General features: G+C 39.3%; 1 protein-coding gene across 1 annotated transcript in view; it reads right to left on the bottom strand.

Annotated features, from left to right (window-relative positions):
- Window positions 1-2,191, bottom strand: part of LOC104291616 (mucin-5AC-like) — a gene marked incomplete at its 3' end in the record, with an annotated part of 26,184 nt that extends 23,993 nt beyond the window's left edge. Inside the window, exons 1-2 of the mRNA XM_009890871.1 lie at window positions 2,119-2,191; window positions 82-153 (exon numbers count right to left, since the gene is read on the bottom strand). Of these exons, the coding sequence (XP_009889173.1) occupies window positions 82-153; window positions 2,119-2,191 (145 nt within the window). The remainder of the gene's footprint in view (window positions 1-81; window positions 154-2,118) is intronic.
- Window positions 2,192-17,645: the final 15,454 nt, after the last annotated feature.

The raw sequence follows: 17,645 nt of genomic DNA, 5'->3' as shown, positions 1-17,645 counted from the left end.
GACAACGGAAAGTATGTTCTAGTCAGGAATGAGAAGATCTGGGACAAAATCTTAGAAATAGATCAGCATTAAAATACTTACGTTTTGGCCGCTGCAGGGTGGATGGAGAAACATAATTTGATTTTGTTTGTTGTTCATCATCCTGGGCTTGAACTGCATCAAGAACAGTGGAGGAGGAAAATGTTAATGTGCAGTTTTCTTGAGGGAACTCATCATTTCTCAATTATATCTCTTTAAACATGCAACAGTCAGTATATCAAAAACCAGCAAAGCCACATTCATGTACAGGAGGTCAAATTTGCATCAGGACTAGTGCTACATGCAACCATGATGGCCATATACCACTCATTCAGCTTGCTGGGGTTTTTTTGGTTTTTTTTTTTTTTTTTTCCCTTGCTAATAAATTACTGCAGGGAAGCCATCAAAAACATGCCTGTGATAATTTGAGCAAATCCTTATTCTGTTATTGCCACAGTACCTCTGGATGTCCTTTTAAGCTTTTCACATAGAGGACTTCTCTTAATTTTATGATCCCTGTGTACTTTAAGTGTCAGTAAAACCCTTTATCTAACCAGAGTGCTTTAAAAATAGTTCCCTTTTGTGCAGGAATAATTCATTTTAGAGTTAGAGGACTGATCTCTGCCCTCTTCCTGAAAGCCAAAGTTACTCTGTATTTTACAGTTTCAAGCGCTTTTTGTAATAAGCAGCAGAGGGAAAATAAACGCACAAGCCACACTGAAAAAAATTGGTCTTTCCAATAGATACATTTGTGGCTGTTGATTTTGCCCCAAAGCAAAACTCTGTTTCCAGCGAAGAAACCATATTTCATTCCATTCCACTGCAACATCAGAATAGAAATACGCACAAAATCTGCAAAGGCCAGAGGGGTTTTAATGCACTGCTTAGTGAGAGTTCATCAGCAGGCAGGTTGCAGGGGAGGCTGTGCTGGCCGGAGAAATCCGCAAAGGCAGGGTGGCCCTCTGCTTCATCCCACAACAAGGGCAGTCCGTGGGTAGCACCGCTAGAGGGGCTAATGCTATAAATCAGAGCTGCAGGGAGCTCCGTAAATCCCTTCCTTTTTGCACCACCTGGGGGTCCTGCAGCTGATCACGTTGTGCCCATGTTTAAGCTATGAACCATTCAATGCTTTTCGACTCCTCTTCCCTGCTTAGCCTCAGAGAGCTTTTTGCTTCTCTCTCCACACACTGTATGGCTCCGATACTCTGCCTCATGCCATATGCATAGCAGATTCCTGTTTCCATTGCATGGTGTGGAAAAGTTACAGCTAATCTTTTGATGGGCTATTCTTTGACACTACCGCTTTTTAATGTAAATTAGTGTGGAATTACCTAGTATTAGTACGAAAAAGTTAAATAATACAATAGGATCTGTGTCTGAGATCAAAACGAAGTAAAAACTAACATTGTTATTACCTTAGACTTTAAGGGAAATTAACAGGTGAAGTATATGTAAAAAAGATTTCCACTCATCTGTGAGTATTAAGTGCCACCTTAGAATATTTAAGGCAACTCCATTTGTTTTCACTCAGTTAAAAACCAACCCTGTGCTCTAAGCTTTTATGCAATCTCACATGCAAGAATAGATGAACTTTTAAAATCTGTTCTCCAATGTTTTTCAGGCAAAATCCCTCCTTTTTTCAATACTATATCATCAGCTGATAAAACAAACAAAAAAACCCCTTTAATAATACATGCAAACAAACTCCACTGATTTGTTCCTTCCTAAAGCCACTTTTGCACCTTTTCATTTGTGCATTTAGAAATGTTATACCACCTTGAAGTGGTCAACAAAAGATAAATGCAAATCTCCAGGCATTTTGGTAGAACTGTGAGTTCCGAGTGAGTTCCACTGAATTCAGTGGAGCTATTCCAGATTGCAACTGGAGAAAATAGGATGAGAGGATTAAATGCAACACAAATTTTCAAGACAGTTAATTTCCTCTTCTTAGGAAGGGAAGTGTTTGTAACAGAAAAGAAAATCTTGCATAAAGGTAACAGGTTCATTAGCTTCACAGACCCAAGAAAAAGGTTTCAAATTCTGAAGTAAGTTATAAATTCTTTAAAACAGTAAAAACATCAAGCAAGTGAATCTTCCTACCTTTGACCTGTGTGAAGGCAAGTGCTAGTATAGATATCCATAGTGGTATTCGCGTCCCACCACCTGTGCCCATCTTCTGGAAGTCCGGTAGAAACTACCGAACAACCTGCCTCTGAGGAAATACCTCTCTGCTCCTGAGTCTTATATAGTGAGAGAGTAGGTTTTGGCTCAGTTCCCAGACTGTTTCACAAGGTTCTTAAAAGGTGGGGCTTCAGACATTTTAGTTTTCCTTTGCAGGTGCACAGGTAAATAGAGGATGCTCTGACTTTCCCTCAGCTATTTGCACTCTAGGAGGAGTCTTCTTTCTACAGATCTTTTTGATGATTTGTCAAGAAGTGAGCAGTAAGAATTTTTGCTCAGGTTTAGTATTCCCAAATTGTTATGTATTATCAGATAAATACAATTTAAGGGACTTCTGAGTGACTTTAGATCAGGAGCTTGAAATTAGTTACTTCACTTTTTTGTTTTGTTTTGTTTTTCTCCTAATGGTAAATAATGGCAACTTCTCAAAAAACCCAAGGAAGTTTGGTCTGACACAGATTTTTTTAATGAGTTTGCACCTGTCTAAGTAGCTACTTTGCCTGTCCAAATGGAGAAATCAAATGCCATCTAAGGTCAGCATTTATCCACAGGCCAGGCACAACACAGGACTATGCAGTGAAAATCCTTCAGCATTGGAGCATCAGTAATACGGACCTTTCCTTGAGGGATTCTTCTTCTCACATGGGCAATTTCAGTGCTACTTCAGCTGTTTCCCTTCTGAGTAAACATGGTTTCACCATAACCATAACAAGTTAGACTGATTCTACCTACAATTAAAAAAGTACCGATTTTCTAGGCTATTGCTCTTTCTAGACACATAAAAAGTCTGATTTGCAAGAATGTCCTTTGGAATCTTCCTTATCTTATGAACAATGAGAGAGAGAAAAATGTTTTGTGAATATGTTAATATATTTATTAACATATTACAATACTTACTAATTATATTTCTTTGGTGAATTAACCTTTTATAATGTTTTACCCTGGGGTGTAGAGAAACACAGTCTTTCAGTAGCAGCGTGGATCCCATAATCCCACATAGGATCAAACAGTTACCGCAAAGAAGGAGTTACTGGGATGGTCTCCATATTGTCTGGCAAGAGGACAAGATGTAATTAGGTTTAAAACTGGGAAAAAAGTTTAGGTTAGACATTGGGGAGAAAATTTCTTTTTGCAAGGATGGTGAAGTACTCATATATGGTGCCCAAGACGACTGTCAAATTTCCATCACTGATGGTTTTTAAGAACAGGTTAGAAAAACACCTGCCTGCAAACGGTGCAAGTGCTGTTGATAGTGCCCTGAGGCGGGGGAATAGACTAAATGGCCATTTGAGATTCCTTCAAACACAATTTTGAATGATTTTCTGAAAAATACTACACGTTTTCTCTATTGGAGCAGTTATATTTGAGGGAGTAACTTCAACATCAAGAGAGAAATACAAGGCACTTTTTTTTTTCCCTAAGCAGTAAACAGAAGCAAGCAAATATGCTGTCCTCCCTGAACATTTTAAAAGTACAATTGGTTGTTAATACATAAATAAAAGTGATGCAACTAAATAAAATGGGAAGTGTTGAGGAAAAGAACTGTTCAGTTTCAGTCATGAGTTATACCTCTAGCAACTTCATTGATGTATAAATCTGTAGAATTTACCTTGGTATTATTTAAATGAGGAAAGGAAGATGAATACAAGATACTTGAGTATACAGAAATACATGCAGTGAAAAATTAAGGGAAATGTTATCGCCTCTAACAGTTGCTATCAAAGTTCCAGGATGAAGATCTAGAAAAGAAAAATTTGAACAGATATAAGTGGCGCATAATTAAAGTAACTATAAAATACTATAGTAATCTCAGCTGGGTAACACATATAAACTTATTAAGTGATTCTGTTTGTGAAAAGAAAAATATGCTTTATGAATCATTGCATTGCTTACCACTGAAAAATCAATTCATATCAACAGTTGCTAGGCCGTGGTTTCATATACACAGGTTAATATTTCCTGCATGTTCAGGGAAGTACTATTATTTCTCAGAAGTCCCAGTTTGGTCACTACAGATGATTCCTTTTGTATGGCCACCACAAATCAGGCTGAAACTGGTTTACAGGTAAATTTAACCCCTTTGACTGAGCTTTAAAGCACCATCAAAAGCAATTTCCTATGTCTGCATTTTTGGCTGAATGTCTCAGGTCTCTTATATGTCATGGATCACATTATCATTACGCTCCTAAGTGCTTTCCTCATTGATTAATCCTCTTGCCATGTTAACTTCTGTTACCTTGTGCTGATTTTTTTCTGAAATTATTATAAAATGTGTCAAAATATGAGACTTGCAAAAATAATTTCCAAATATTTATGATAAAATAATTTAGTAGTATTACTAATTATTCAAAGAAATAATTCCTCTTCAAATTGTATTTCACCTCCATTCACTCAATAGACCTACAAAGGTGACATGGAAGAGTATTTTTTTAAGATTGTTTTAGAGTAACATGTCCAGATTTGTGTAACTGTTTATGATCATCAGATCAGTGTACAGTGTACAGTTGGCTGCATAAGCAGAAGTATTAATATATTAGAAAACCTTATTGATGTACATACTTTTATTTTTTTAATAGAAAAGATAAAAGATTCTGACATTGCATTTGAGCTGAAAGCCCTAACACTTCTTTCTATAGCTTCTCTTTCTTTTTCCCAGGATTGTATTCCTACTGTCTGCATCTGCAATATTAAAGTGGTCGAGCATTGGAATAGGCTGCCCAGGGAGGTGGTTGAGTCACCATCACTGGATGTGTTTAAGAGCTGTTTAGATATGGTGTTGGGGGATATGGTGTAGGGGAGAACTTTGTAGAGTAGGGTAGATGGTTGGACTCGATGATCCTGAGGGTCTCTTCCAACCTAGACAATTCTATGATTCTAAATTGAATGAAACATTTCAGTAAAAGAGTTGTTAAGATTTTCAGGTTCATTTTTTTTACTCCTACATGGTCGAATGCTCTGTGGTGAAGATGTTATCCACACATCTTACTGAAGATTTCTGAATCTGGTTCTTCATAAGAAAAAATGAGACTATCATATCTTATTTTCATACATCCTTCATGTAGAATGCAAGTAAAATGTAATAACAAATTTAGTTAACTTTCAAGTTCAGTAATGATAGAAATCGGTGTCTCCATTTATATTTCTAAGAGATAGAAAGATGAACTCATAGAGACATGCAGAAGGTGTCCAGCCCACCTAGTGCTATATTGGGGTAGCTTCATCTAGAGAAAGGTATGAAAATATTCGTAATTGTAATTATACCAGTGCTAAAATGCAAGTTAACAAGGATCTGTCTGCTGGGCTTTTCTCTGGCTGATCATTTGCCCACTTCTGAGGCTGAGTTTAAGGTCCAGAATTGGTGCTGGGACATTAGGCTTTGCATTCAGCTGAAGTACCATTCTGGTTTCTAATTTTCAATCTGTGCAAATTCAAACCCATGTTTTTTATCTGAAAGTTTATATGAAAAAGCGAGGAAACTGATCAGTTTCTATTCAAGTTGTTCACTAACATTACAGGTGTTGCTTTAATTATGTGAACTACATTTCAAACAGCTGCAGTAGGTATTTTATAATATGATACGATATAGTCTAGCTAAAGTAAAGCTAGTTAAGGACTACAATAGGGATACAACTCCTTTTATGTCCTTTACTAGATCTTAGTCAAACATAGTGCCATTGAGCCGTTCCTTTACTTCCAAATGCTTAGATAAAACTTATTGATTGAAAATCAAATCACATAAATACCTGAGACTTGAAACCCTGTTTCATTAACTTAAGTAGTTCTCCTATATAATGCTTTATCTCCATTGCAGCCTCTGTGCTTTACTGTAAAACACATAATGTGTAATATTATTAGGATCTGTTTCTGGATTTATTTCTATTATCTGCTCATTTCCAAGGTTGCAGCATCATTTAGAAGAACCCAAGCAAAACACAACAAGTTAAACCAAGCATTGGAAGCTGCAACATAAGAGACTAGTTTACACCAATATGACTAGGAAGTAAAATATATTGAGTCTCATTTTATTTTATCTCTCATTTTATTTAACACCTTCCCTTTGGGAAGAAATCCAGTCACAGAACACCTTAGAGTCCTGTATTGAGATATTTTACCTATGCAAAGCTAGTAGAGAGACCTCATTTTAGGAGTATTGCATGTCAAATATACCCATGCTCTTATATTATCCAAGTTCCTTTTCCTGGGAAAGATCTGAAATGTCAGGACTGGTGTGGACTGGGTCAAGTGGACAATAGTGTTAGTATTAGCACAATAATGTGAGATTACCACAAGTTCCCAGAGTAACCCTGCACTGGCATGAGGTGTTTTCCCCGTAATAAAACATTCAGAGGTTGAACAGCATTGTTTTAGCCTATGCCTTCCTTCACACCTTTTCCGCAACTCCAGTGCCAATTTTCAGGTTGTCATTCCCAAGATATTTACATACAGAATAACCCTTCTCAGGACTGGGTGCTTCTGCCATCTGTATCGTTACTGTTTCTCTTCCTCAGATCTACCTGCAATCAATGCTGCTCTGCATTCTTCTCTTTGTCTTCTTCCTCCAGCGTCCTTTATCTTCTTCTTGACGTACGTAGTTGAAAACAACTTGAGATCTGGGTTTTTTTCAGAGCGTTTGGTGTTGCATGCAATGCCATATGTTCAGAGTATGGCTCCCATTGGTTTCAGCAGCAATTGAATGCTCAGCAGTTCTGCACATTCAGTCTCAGTGTTTCAAGCTGATTGTCAGGAAAATGAAGAATGCAGAGTTAAAAACCAAAATTATAATTTGTTATAAGTCTTTTAACTGGCATCACAAATGAACTTTGTGGCACTTAAGCAGTTTGATGATAATGTCCTTTCTCTTTTCAGTCACTTCAGATATAAGTTCTGCAATAGACAAACAAATAAGCAAACAAAGCAGGAAATCCTAAAGACAATTTTACCAGAACTATCCCTGCAATGCTTTAAGAGAAAGTTCTGCAGAAAAAATAATGTGCATCCTGTACCATGAGGAGTATGAACATAGAGGCCAGAGTAAGGTTTCCATGTTGCCTGAACACATCCAGGATATCTCTGTTTATAAAGGGGATAAACACTTAAGCCTCTTTATAGCTTGTAAACACAGACACCGCAACTGTGCATACTAATATTTGCAATTGGTATTATAGACTAAAAAATTTATGTGCACACACATGCTTGAGGACATATTTACATTGTGCAGTGGGGCATGTTGCAGAGATCCTCTGCTAGCAGCAGCCAAGGTAAATTTATAATAGGAAATAGTGTCACCACACTGATATGAAGTTGCAGCTAAGAGAATTTGCCTTTCTCTGAGGCACTAGCACTGCAACATCGTGTTTGGGATGTGAGCTGACATCTCTACCAAGGGCTATACTGTGCCATATGGTTATAGCAGCACTGCCTAAAGCAAGCTGGAAGCTGGACTCTGTTACGTAGTGCCCTAATGCCCCCAAATAAATAAAAAAAAATAATCAGTCTTTAGAAGCAATTGGTGTTTGCAGGCTCAGAGAAATAAATGGCACAACTAGTAAAGAAGTGGGTAAAACAGAGTGCTGAGCTGAGCAGTAAATCTAAATCCACAAAGGGACCTATGAGTGATGCAATCGCAAAAAAAGTCTACATATTAGAATACTCTGGTGGATGTAATTCTGCTGAATGACACTCAGAAACATTTCTAATAATATAAACAACAGACAGTGTAAGAAGTGAATATATATACAGTATTACCACTAGCAAATTTTGTCAGAAGTCTTATTATTAGTGGAAGTTGTATGGTTCTTCATCCACTTGCAAATACACCATCAGTTTAAATCTGTAGCAGACTTCCTTTATCAAAAAAGTGCATGGAGAACATAATCAAATGCATGTAAGCTAAGACAAACATGGAGAAGGAAACAAAATCCTTTAGTCCATATATGAGTCAAGACTCTGAGGAATTAATTAAATTTATAGATGTAGTATAAAATTTAGCAGAGACCTCTCTAGGATTTCAATTCAAATATTGCTGTTCATTTAAATAATTAAAGTTTCTGTTCTGTCATCCTCCTTGAGGGGAGAACATATTGCATGGGGAGTATTTGTGTGTGTGTATGTTGAATCTCTACTGTAAAATAACTTTTGGAAGTTCCTTTTCTATATATTTAGCATTTCAGCTTACAAACTTAGATAACAGTACAGCAGAAAGACTTAAACTAAAGGAAGATGATGGACAAAATAAAGGGCAAATTTGCCACAAATTAATTTCAGTTGGAAATGTGGATTAGATTTGTAAGTGTCACAGGATTACTATCTGTTCTTCAATACTTATTGCAGTAGCAGGGATCAGGACCATAAGTACTCTTAGGAGAATCCTGATGTTCAGTCATGTGGTTATTGGTATCATGCTTTATATTAACAGTCTTCATCCATTGTTTTATTTTTAGTTTAGTAAATTTTATGCAAAGCTTCTATTTATTTCTATTAAATATTATTAAGTTTGCAAGATCAAAACACTGGGAGGTATTGACTATCAGTGTAGTTTCATGAGAAAGTTTTAAATTACATGACTGAGATATTATGTTTCTTAGAGGGTTCTAGGTTTTTTTTAGACAGAGCTTAGATAATGAGTGTGTCTTCAGTCATTTGTTCAATTAGTTTTAACTATGTGTCCTGACACTTTGTTACTGTATGTTATTCAAACCTTACCCTGAGTATAGACTCATCAATTCCCTCAGTTACTTTTCTGTGGTGCCCATCACTGGAGTACCTGAGAAGTTCATCAATAGTAATGTATTGCTTTTGAAAATATGTTTGGAAATATGGGGTTTATTATCTTTGGTTTACATATTGTTAGATGAGACATAGGGAAGTTATGGGTATCCTGTAATTTTGGCTGAACAGTCTAACACTCCTAAGATTAATTTTGCAAAGTACAGAGCTTTATTTTGGTAGTGTGCATGTTTAGAGTGTAGACTTCAGGTAGAACTGTGAAGGTCCCACAGTTCTGCAGCTGAGATGCTGAAGTGTCCAACAGCATCTAGAAGAAAACAAATCACTAACTGTGGAAACTGCAGTTTAAACAGATGTGTGCAGCATCAAAAAAGAGCTACTCAAATTGAGGGAGAAAATGAATCCTATTCAAGATGATGACACCTGTGTGCCAGATTCACCCTGCAACAGCCAAATTCTCCAGGCAATGAAAGAGGGTTGCGGACAACCATCACGCTCACAACATGCTCTCATTCAACCTTGAATCCAGGTTCACCCTCCCTACAGCAGGTGCTTGATATGCACCCAGTGAAATAGGAACCCAGCGGAGAACAGCAGGATCCAATCATGTACTTAGAGATTGTGTAATACTTCACACGCACAAAGATGGCACATTACGACTTCAGATAGTCTGTGCTCATTACTCACGTAAGTCATCCTTCCTCATTGAGTCTGAGTGGGTAGAGGAGAACTTCTCATGAGAAATTCTTGTTTCCCTGGGCTCTATGCTGTAAGTTATCACAGACTGTGGTTTTTAGATATATTCTCGAAATATGCATCATAGAGGTGACTAATAGGGCTGCATGGTTTGCTAAGCTGAGCTGTCAGCCACCTTATCATTTTGGAATGCCAAAGTATGATATAAAACAAGAATGCTGTCAAACGTGAGCAGCTAGACTTGTACTGTATTGAACATTCAATACGTCAGTGGATGAATTGTCTGTTGACCTCTTTTATAGTCAGTTTTCAGCTTTATTGATCTGAAAACTATGAAAATCCTTATCTGCTTTGACCTGTTACTGCAAGTGACTGAAAACTGGTATTGCACGTTCATGTTTTGTACATAAGAACTGTATTGACTGACATTTCTTCCCTTGACCTGAAATGACTGACAGAGTTATGGATGAGTAGAAGATGATCCTGCTCCTTTCTATTGTTCATGATCACACAAACTTTATCAACGTCAGTTCGTCTGTCAGTCTTCAGTAGGAGTATGATGTTGGTAGTGATTGTTGGTAGTGATTGTTGTAGCCGCTGACTAATTTTGACAGAGTGCATCATCTAACTCTGCAGCTCCTTTGAGTGCTAACGATATTTCTAACTGAATGAAGGCAGAGTCTGCATTATTAGTAATGAAGTGAACAGAGGGAATCCCACGTAGGCTTCAGATCTGAAGCAGGTTTTGGTGACCTGCTGATTAGGAAAGTAAGACTAAATTATAAACTGTTTATAGTCACTCTAGAAATCAAAATAATGATACTTCTTTATACCCTGGACAGTGTCAAATTCACCTAGTTTTCATAATGAAAGTGTTATTCAAGTACTTAATTTCTAGAGAATAGATTTGCCTTCCCATTTGCTTCTCTACATTTTCAAACACTTGATCTTCTTTTGTATCTCATCTGTCTCTTGATATAGTGGCCATTGTGGTAAGGTGGAATATGTGGAAATTTTTTTGGTCAAATTTTATCTTCCTGAAACTTTTGTCCTACATTATGTTATCTTAAGACACATTCTGTGTGTGGTTAGTTCTGATACGTGCTTGTGGGCAGAAGCCATTACACAAGTACAGAGTAGAAGAGCTATGATTCCTTTTAAACGACACCACAAAGCCCATTTATCTCTTGTTTATATTGCCCCACAACTAGCTTTAGGGAAACACCCCTCTGTCGGTTCTTCATGTGTCTTCAGTACTTTTTTTCCTTCTTTTGAGAATATGTTATGTTATAGAACAAGAGTAATTCATGCTAGAATGTATTTAAGTTATTAGCTGCAAGACATTATATGTGTATGTTTCAATTTTGTGACTGAAATAATAGCAGATCCTGCTTACTGGTGAAAGCACTAAACCCTGATGTTGAATAAGTTCAGGTAATTTTGTGGAGAGCAAGCTTTTGACTTTTGACTCAAACTAAGCTCAACACTGTTATCCATTCCCCTCTTAATGAAATAGGAGTGTTGTTACTGTTTCTGTGAAGTGTTTTGTACACTACAGACAGAAAGTGCTGCCTTGGAGCAAATAAGATATACAATAATGAATCTATCAAATGCAGATCCAAATCGACAATCTTACAATCTCTATGCAGTGGATGCTGAAAAGACCTGAAGAAGGTTTGCCCATTGTAGCATTAACTACATGATCACGGAAACGGCTGCTAAACGTATTTCTGTTGAAGACTGTCTTTTTTGGAAGTTGAAAGTGAAGTAGAGTTTCTTATTGAAGTTTATCTCAGATTAATATTGACACAAAGGGTTGTCTTCCATTATTAGCCTTATCAATGCAATAACATTTTTGATACAGAAAATGTCATGAAATGAGGAGGCATTTTTTCTGTCTTTACAAGGAGGAACAAATAAATTAGTCTACTACAATCCATAGGATTGTAAAAAAAATGTGTTTCATGGCAGACAGTGGGCTCTTAAGCTTTCTGAAACAAGCATAATCCAGAAGGCTGTCCATCTCCATTTTCTGTTTCTGTCCAACAAGAAGAGAAACAGGAAAAGTAAGTTTGCTTTTATGGTGTGGATCCTGCAGTTTTGGAACTCCTTTGTATGCTCATTTGTTCTCTCTGAATCATTCTTGCAAACAGGTGGAGAGCGCTTTCTTTTCTTGCAGGTTTTGGATCGAATTCAAGACTCCAGGAAACTCAAGTCTCTTATGCTGGTGTGCTTTCAAAGTAGTTCAGCATAACTTGATTGAGCTGCACAGAAGTAAACCTGCATGTGAGTGTCATGCTGTTTCAATGATATTCCAAACAACTTCTAGCACATTTCAAGACTCAAAGATTTAAAGCCATCAGAGATTACTGTGATCATCTTTGTTGAACCAGACCTCCTCTATAACCCAGACTACAGTCTCATACACTTCTTATCCTGTAGGTTTTTTTCGTGTAACTTAGCAATTTACATCTGATTTGGGGCAAATAATTTAGACAAACATCCCTTCTTGACTCGGACATTCCCAATGACACAGAATTGTCTGCATCTGCTGATAAGCTGTTCTAGTTGTTATATACTCAACATTGCTAAATGACAGTGTCTTATTTTTCTAAGGGAAGAGTTGAGGGGAGGAAGCAGCTGAAGCATTGCCCAGCTGAGCACTAAGTCAATTTGCCAAAAGACTGATGTTAAAATTTGGCTAAAATAGGTTTGACTGCTTTGTTTTTCATGCAGAGTTTCAGCTCCCAGGAACACAGTCCAGTTTTACCCCACACCAAGTGAAGGCGACTCAGATAAAGACAAAATGCTGCCAGTAGGTGAAAAAAGTGAGGGAAGCCATTCACTATGTTAGGAATTGCCTGGGTTGCATGTAACCAGAGGTGTTTTGACCACATTGGAGCTGTACAATGGTCACTTCAGCATACTCTTTTAGGCTTTGTGGTGTACTTCAACTTCACTATAATTGCTGCATATCAAAAGGCTTAAATGATTTTGTGTTTTGTCTTACAATTTGTAGAACACGTAGTAATTACTGAGCTATTTATGCACATTATGTCTTGAAGCTCCATCAAGCTAGACCTCCATTTGAACCAGCTTCTTGTGGCTCACATGAATTCATTGTATTTACACTGATTAAACTAGCTGAGGAAACACAAGATTTTTTTCTTACTGCAATCACTTTTCCATCTAGTGGTTCCAAGCTGAACTTACAAGTATTACTAAGAGTTCAAAATGCAAATTTTGTACATTTTCTCTCATGCAACATTGTAATAGCCTAGACTCCTAGGTAGTAGAAACAGGTTTCAGTGTATCTGGCCTATAAAATCTCCTGATCAATCAATTATAATTTGTCCACTGCAGACTGCAGATCATAGAATCATAGAATGGTTTATGTTGGAAGGGACCTTGAAGATCATTGAGTTCCAACCCCCCTGCCATAGGCATGGACACCTCCCACTACACCAGGTTGCCCAAGGTGGCCTGGCCCTAAACACCTCCAGGGATGGGGCCTCAACAACTTCTCTGGGCAACCTGTTCCAGTGCCTTATTACCACCCTCAAAATGAAACATTTCTTCCTAATGTTTAATCTAAACCTGCCCTCTTCCTGTTTAAAGCCATTCCCCCTCATTCTGTCACTACATGACCTAGTAAAAAGTCCTTCTCCAGCTCTCCCGTAGGACCCCTTTAGGTACTGGAAGCCTATTCTCTAGGCTGAACAAGCCCTAACTCTCTCAGCCTCTCTTCATAGGAGAGGTGCTCCAGCCCTCGGATCATCCTTGTGGCCCTCCTCTGGATGTGGTCCAGCAGGTCTATGTTCTTCTTATGTTGGCAACTGGAGAGCTGGATGTAGTACTCCAGGTGGGGTCTCACGACAGTGGAGTAGAGGGGCAGAATCACCTCCTTTGAACTGCTGGTCACATTTCTTTTGATGCAGCCAAGGATATGGTTGGCCTCCTGGGCTGCAATCGCATATCGCTGGCTTATACTGAGCTTCTTGTCAATCAGCACATCCAGGTCCTTCACCTCAGGGCTGCTCTCCAGCCATTCCCTGCTGAGCCAGTATTTGTGCTTGGGATTGCCCCAACCCAGATGTAGGACCTTGCACTTGGCCTTGTTGAAGTGCATGAGGTTGGCTTGGGCCCACCTCTCCAGCCTGTCCAGGTCCCTCTGGATGGCATCCCTCCCCTCCGGCATGTCTACCTCGCCAAACAGCTTGGTATCATCGGCAAACTTGCTGAGGGTGCGCTCAACCCCACTGTCCATGTCGCCAACAAAGATGTTGAATAGTACAGGTCCCAGTACCGACCCCTGAGGAATGCCACTCGTCACTGGTCTCCACTTGGACATTGAGTTGTTGACTGCAACTCTTTGAGTGTGACCATCCAGCCAGTTTTTTATCCACCGAGTGGTCCATTTGTCAAATCCATGTCTCTCCAATTTAGAGACAAGGATATTGTGTGGGACGGTGTCAAACGCTTTGCACAAAGTCCAGGTAAATGACATCGGTTGCTCTTCCCTTGTCCACTGCTGCTGTAACCCCTTCGTAGAAGGCCACCAAATTTGTCAGGCATGACTTACCCTTGGTGAAGCCATGCTGGCTGTCACCAATCACCTCCTTGTTTTCTATGTGCCTTAGCAGAGTTTCCAGGAGGATCTACTCCATTATCTTGCCAGGCACAGAGGTGAGACTGACTGGCCTCTAGTTCCCTGCGTCTTCTTTATTTCCCTTTTTGAAAATAGGGGTTACGTTTCCCCTTTTCCAGTCATCAGGAACCTCACCAGAGTGCCATGACTTCTCAAATGTGATGGCTAGTGGCTTAGCAACTTCATCTGCCAGTTCCTTCAGGACCCGCAGATGTATTTCATCAGGTCCTATGGACTTGTGCAACTTTAGGTTTCTCAGGTGGTCTCGTACTTGATCTTCACCTACAGTGGGCAGTTCTTCATTTCCCCAATCCTCAAATTTGCCTTCTGCATCATGGGCAGTGTGGCTGCAGTCCTTGCCAGTGAAGACTGAGGCAAAAAAGTCATTGAGTACCTCAGGTCTGTCTCTGTCCCCGGTAACCAGTTCTTGCGTTTCCTTCTGGAGAGGACCCACATTTTCCCATGTCTTTCTTTTCTCACTGACATACTTAAAGAAGGATTTTTTGTTTGTCTTAATATCCCTGGCTAGATTTAGTTCTATCTGGGCTTTAGCTTGTCTAACCTGATCCCTGGCTGCTCGAACGATTCTTCTGTATTCCTCCCAAGCTACCTGCCCCTGTTTCCACTCCCTATAGGCCTTCTTTTTGCTTTTGATCATGTCCAGGAGCTCCTTGTTCATCCTTCCACGCCTCCTGGCTTTTCTGCCTGCTTTCTTCTTTGTTGCGATGCATCGCTCCTGAGCTTGGAGGAGGTGATCCTTGAATATTAACCACCTTTCTTGGGCCCTTCTTCCCTCCAATGCTTCATCCCATGGCAGCATACCAAGCAGAGTCTTCAAGAGGCCAAAGTCAGCTCTCCCAAAGTCCAGGGTGGTCAGTTTGCTGCATGCCTTCCTCGCTGCCTCGAGGATCTTGAACTCAACCATTTCCTAGTCACTACAGCCCAGGCTACCCTTGAGTTTGACACTGTCTACCAGCCCCTCCTTGTTGTTAAGGACAAGGCCCAGCATAGCTGCTCTCCTCATTGGCTCCTCAACCACTTGGAGGAGGAAGTTGTCGTCAATACAATCCAAGAACCTCCTGGATTGCCTATGCCTGGCTGTGTTACCCTTCCAACAGATGTCGGGGTGGTTGAAGTGGCCCATGAGGACCAGGGTCTGTGAACGTGATGCTGCCCCAATCTGTCTATAGATGGCTTCATCCACTCGGTCTTCTTGGTCAGGTGGCCTGTAGCAGACCCCTACTGTAATGTCCCCTGCTCCCGATTTCCCTTTAATCCTGACCCATAGGCTCTCAGTTGGCTCTTTATCCATCCCTAGGCTGAGCTTCATGCATTCCAGTTGGTCGTTGAAGCCTGTAGCCTTCCATGCCAACACTCCAGTCATAGGAGTCATCCCACCATGTTTCTACAATGCCAATGAGATCATAGCCTTGGAGGCATGCACACATATTCACAATATTCACGCTAATATTCACAGATATTCACAAAACTTACTATGCTGATCTCAAAGCCAAAAGCAAAACCCTTGCTCAGCTTGCCCTCAAGTCTGTAGGAAGTAATGATTATGTCTGTGTCGTGCAATCTTTTAAATTCTGTGGTCCTGGGCGATGATCCACCTTGATAAGTGATGTATTTTGACAATCTACTTTTCCACGAGAGAAGCTAGGGGAAAATTCCATGGGCTTGGAATATGAGCCTTATTAACTTCTAAACTGCAAAAGGTGGTGGGGGTTTTTTTTGTGTGTGGTAAGTAAAAATAGATATGCACAGTTGGCTTCTAGCTTTGAGGCTTAAAAATCAGAGGCATTGAAGGGATGGTAATTTGTGCTGGTTTCCACCTTGGTAAATAAATGGATAGGATAGAAATGCCTGAGAACCCAGGTCAGAGCCAGAACTTTAAATGAACAGGTGCATAAATGCGTCTAAGCACATGTTCCCTGTGTAAAGAGCAATGACTGTTTTATACTGTACATTGTACAGTTCCAACATATAAGATACACAACAAGCCTAGTCACTGTCTAGGGCAGTGTATAACAAAGCTCACTATTTAATAACACAGGATGGCACGTTAAGTGTTAAGAAACATACGAGGCCAGAGCTATGGCATTGGTGATGATTTTAAGTGCCCACGCTCTGGGTCCACAAGTTCAATTACCTTTTCCATTCCCTGAAAACAAGGCACTTAAAACTCAGCCACATTTCATAGTGTGAAAACAGTATTTGTTGAAATACTGGAAGTCTGAAACAATGCTTTAGTTGGCAGCCTTCTTGACGTGCACCTATTCAAACCAGAGAAGAAAACTTGTGATATACACTATTGCAGAAACAGCTCCAGATAAAGATCTCCTCTGCATTGCTTTTTCTCTTCATTCCAATAACCACAAAGAATAACTACACTTGATGGAATTGCTGCCACAGAATGTGCCCCAGCAGAGCATGCAGAGAATTTTCTTGTGTCCCTCTCATGGGAATTGTGGGAGATAAAGGAGGAAAAGTGGAAGGAATGATAGTTGTTAGTAGTATCTTGTAGAATGGCAATGTTGCCTCTTAAGCTCTGGCCACAATCATGAAAGAGATTCGCTTAGAGCACACTGTTTTGTCAAGGTATTGCAATACTGGTTAAGGTGAACTAAAAGAGCATCTTTTGGAAATGCAATTGAGAGAGACTGAGCTGAACTGAAGATGTTATGAACAGACTTTTTCCTTCGTGTGTCACTGCTGTAACCTGCAAGTAACATCTTTGAGCTTAAATAGAATATTTACCCTTACAATTAAATAGTGCAGCTATCCAGATTACTGGCAATAGCTCCTCATGTCCCCAACACTTTGGGTCTCATTAGTATATCATTGACTGCTTTATTGGAGGATAGCCATAAGTCTGATGGTGATTCCTGATGCTCTACTATTGCTAGCAGGAAATGTAATTGTTGTAAAAGCACTGGTAGTTACAGATTGAAGTCTGATTTGAGAATTTTTCTAATAAGGATGAAGCTGCAGTATAAATTCCTGGCAGCTTGCATACATAAGATTGTGCAGCAGTGCTCTGGAAGCAGAAGAGTCTCAAACTTACTTAATGGTAAAGAATAACTGAATGGAAGTGATATGATGCTATTTTATTAACATGCTAACTGGAAATTATAGCAGACTGTATGCCACTTTGCTGGATGGTTTTTGGCATCTAATTCCCTCTGCAATTCCTAAATTCCTTTTGCCAATCCAAAACCAACTGCTTAAATAGTTTTTATGTTCTGGTCTTAATTTTATATATTTTTCCAGTTTATCTGGATAATTTTGATGCTAATTCTTCCAGAGTACTTGTTACCATTATCCAAATCATGAATGAAACACTGAATAGAATTACATTGAGAAGAGATAC

This window comes from Charadrius vociferus, unplaced genomic scaffold (genome assembly GCF_000708025.1).
Source record: "Charadrius vociferus isolate BGI_N301 unplaced genomic scaffold, ASM70802v2 scaffold448, whole genome shotgun sequence".
Classification (NCBI taxonomy): domain Eukaryota; kingdom Metazoa; phylum Chordata; class Aves; order Charadriiformes; family Charadriidae; genus Charadrius; species Charadrius vociferus.
Note: the sequence above shows the minus strand (reverse complement) of the source record. Positions and strands in the feature narration are given on the sequence as shown.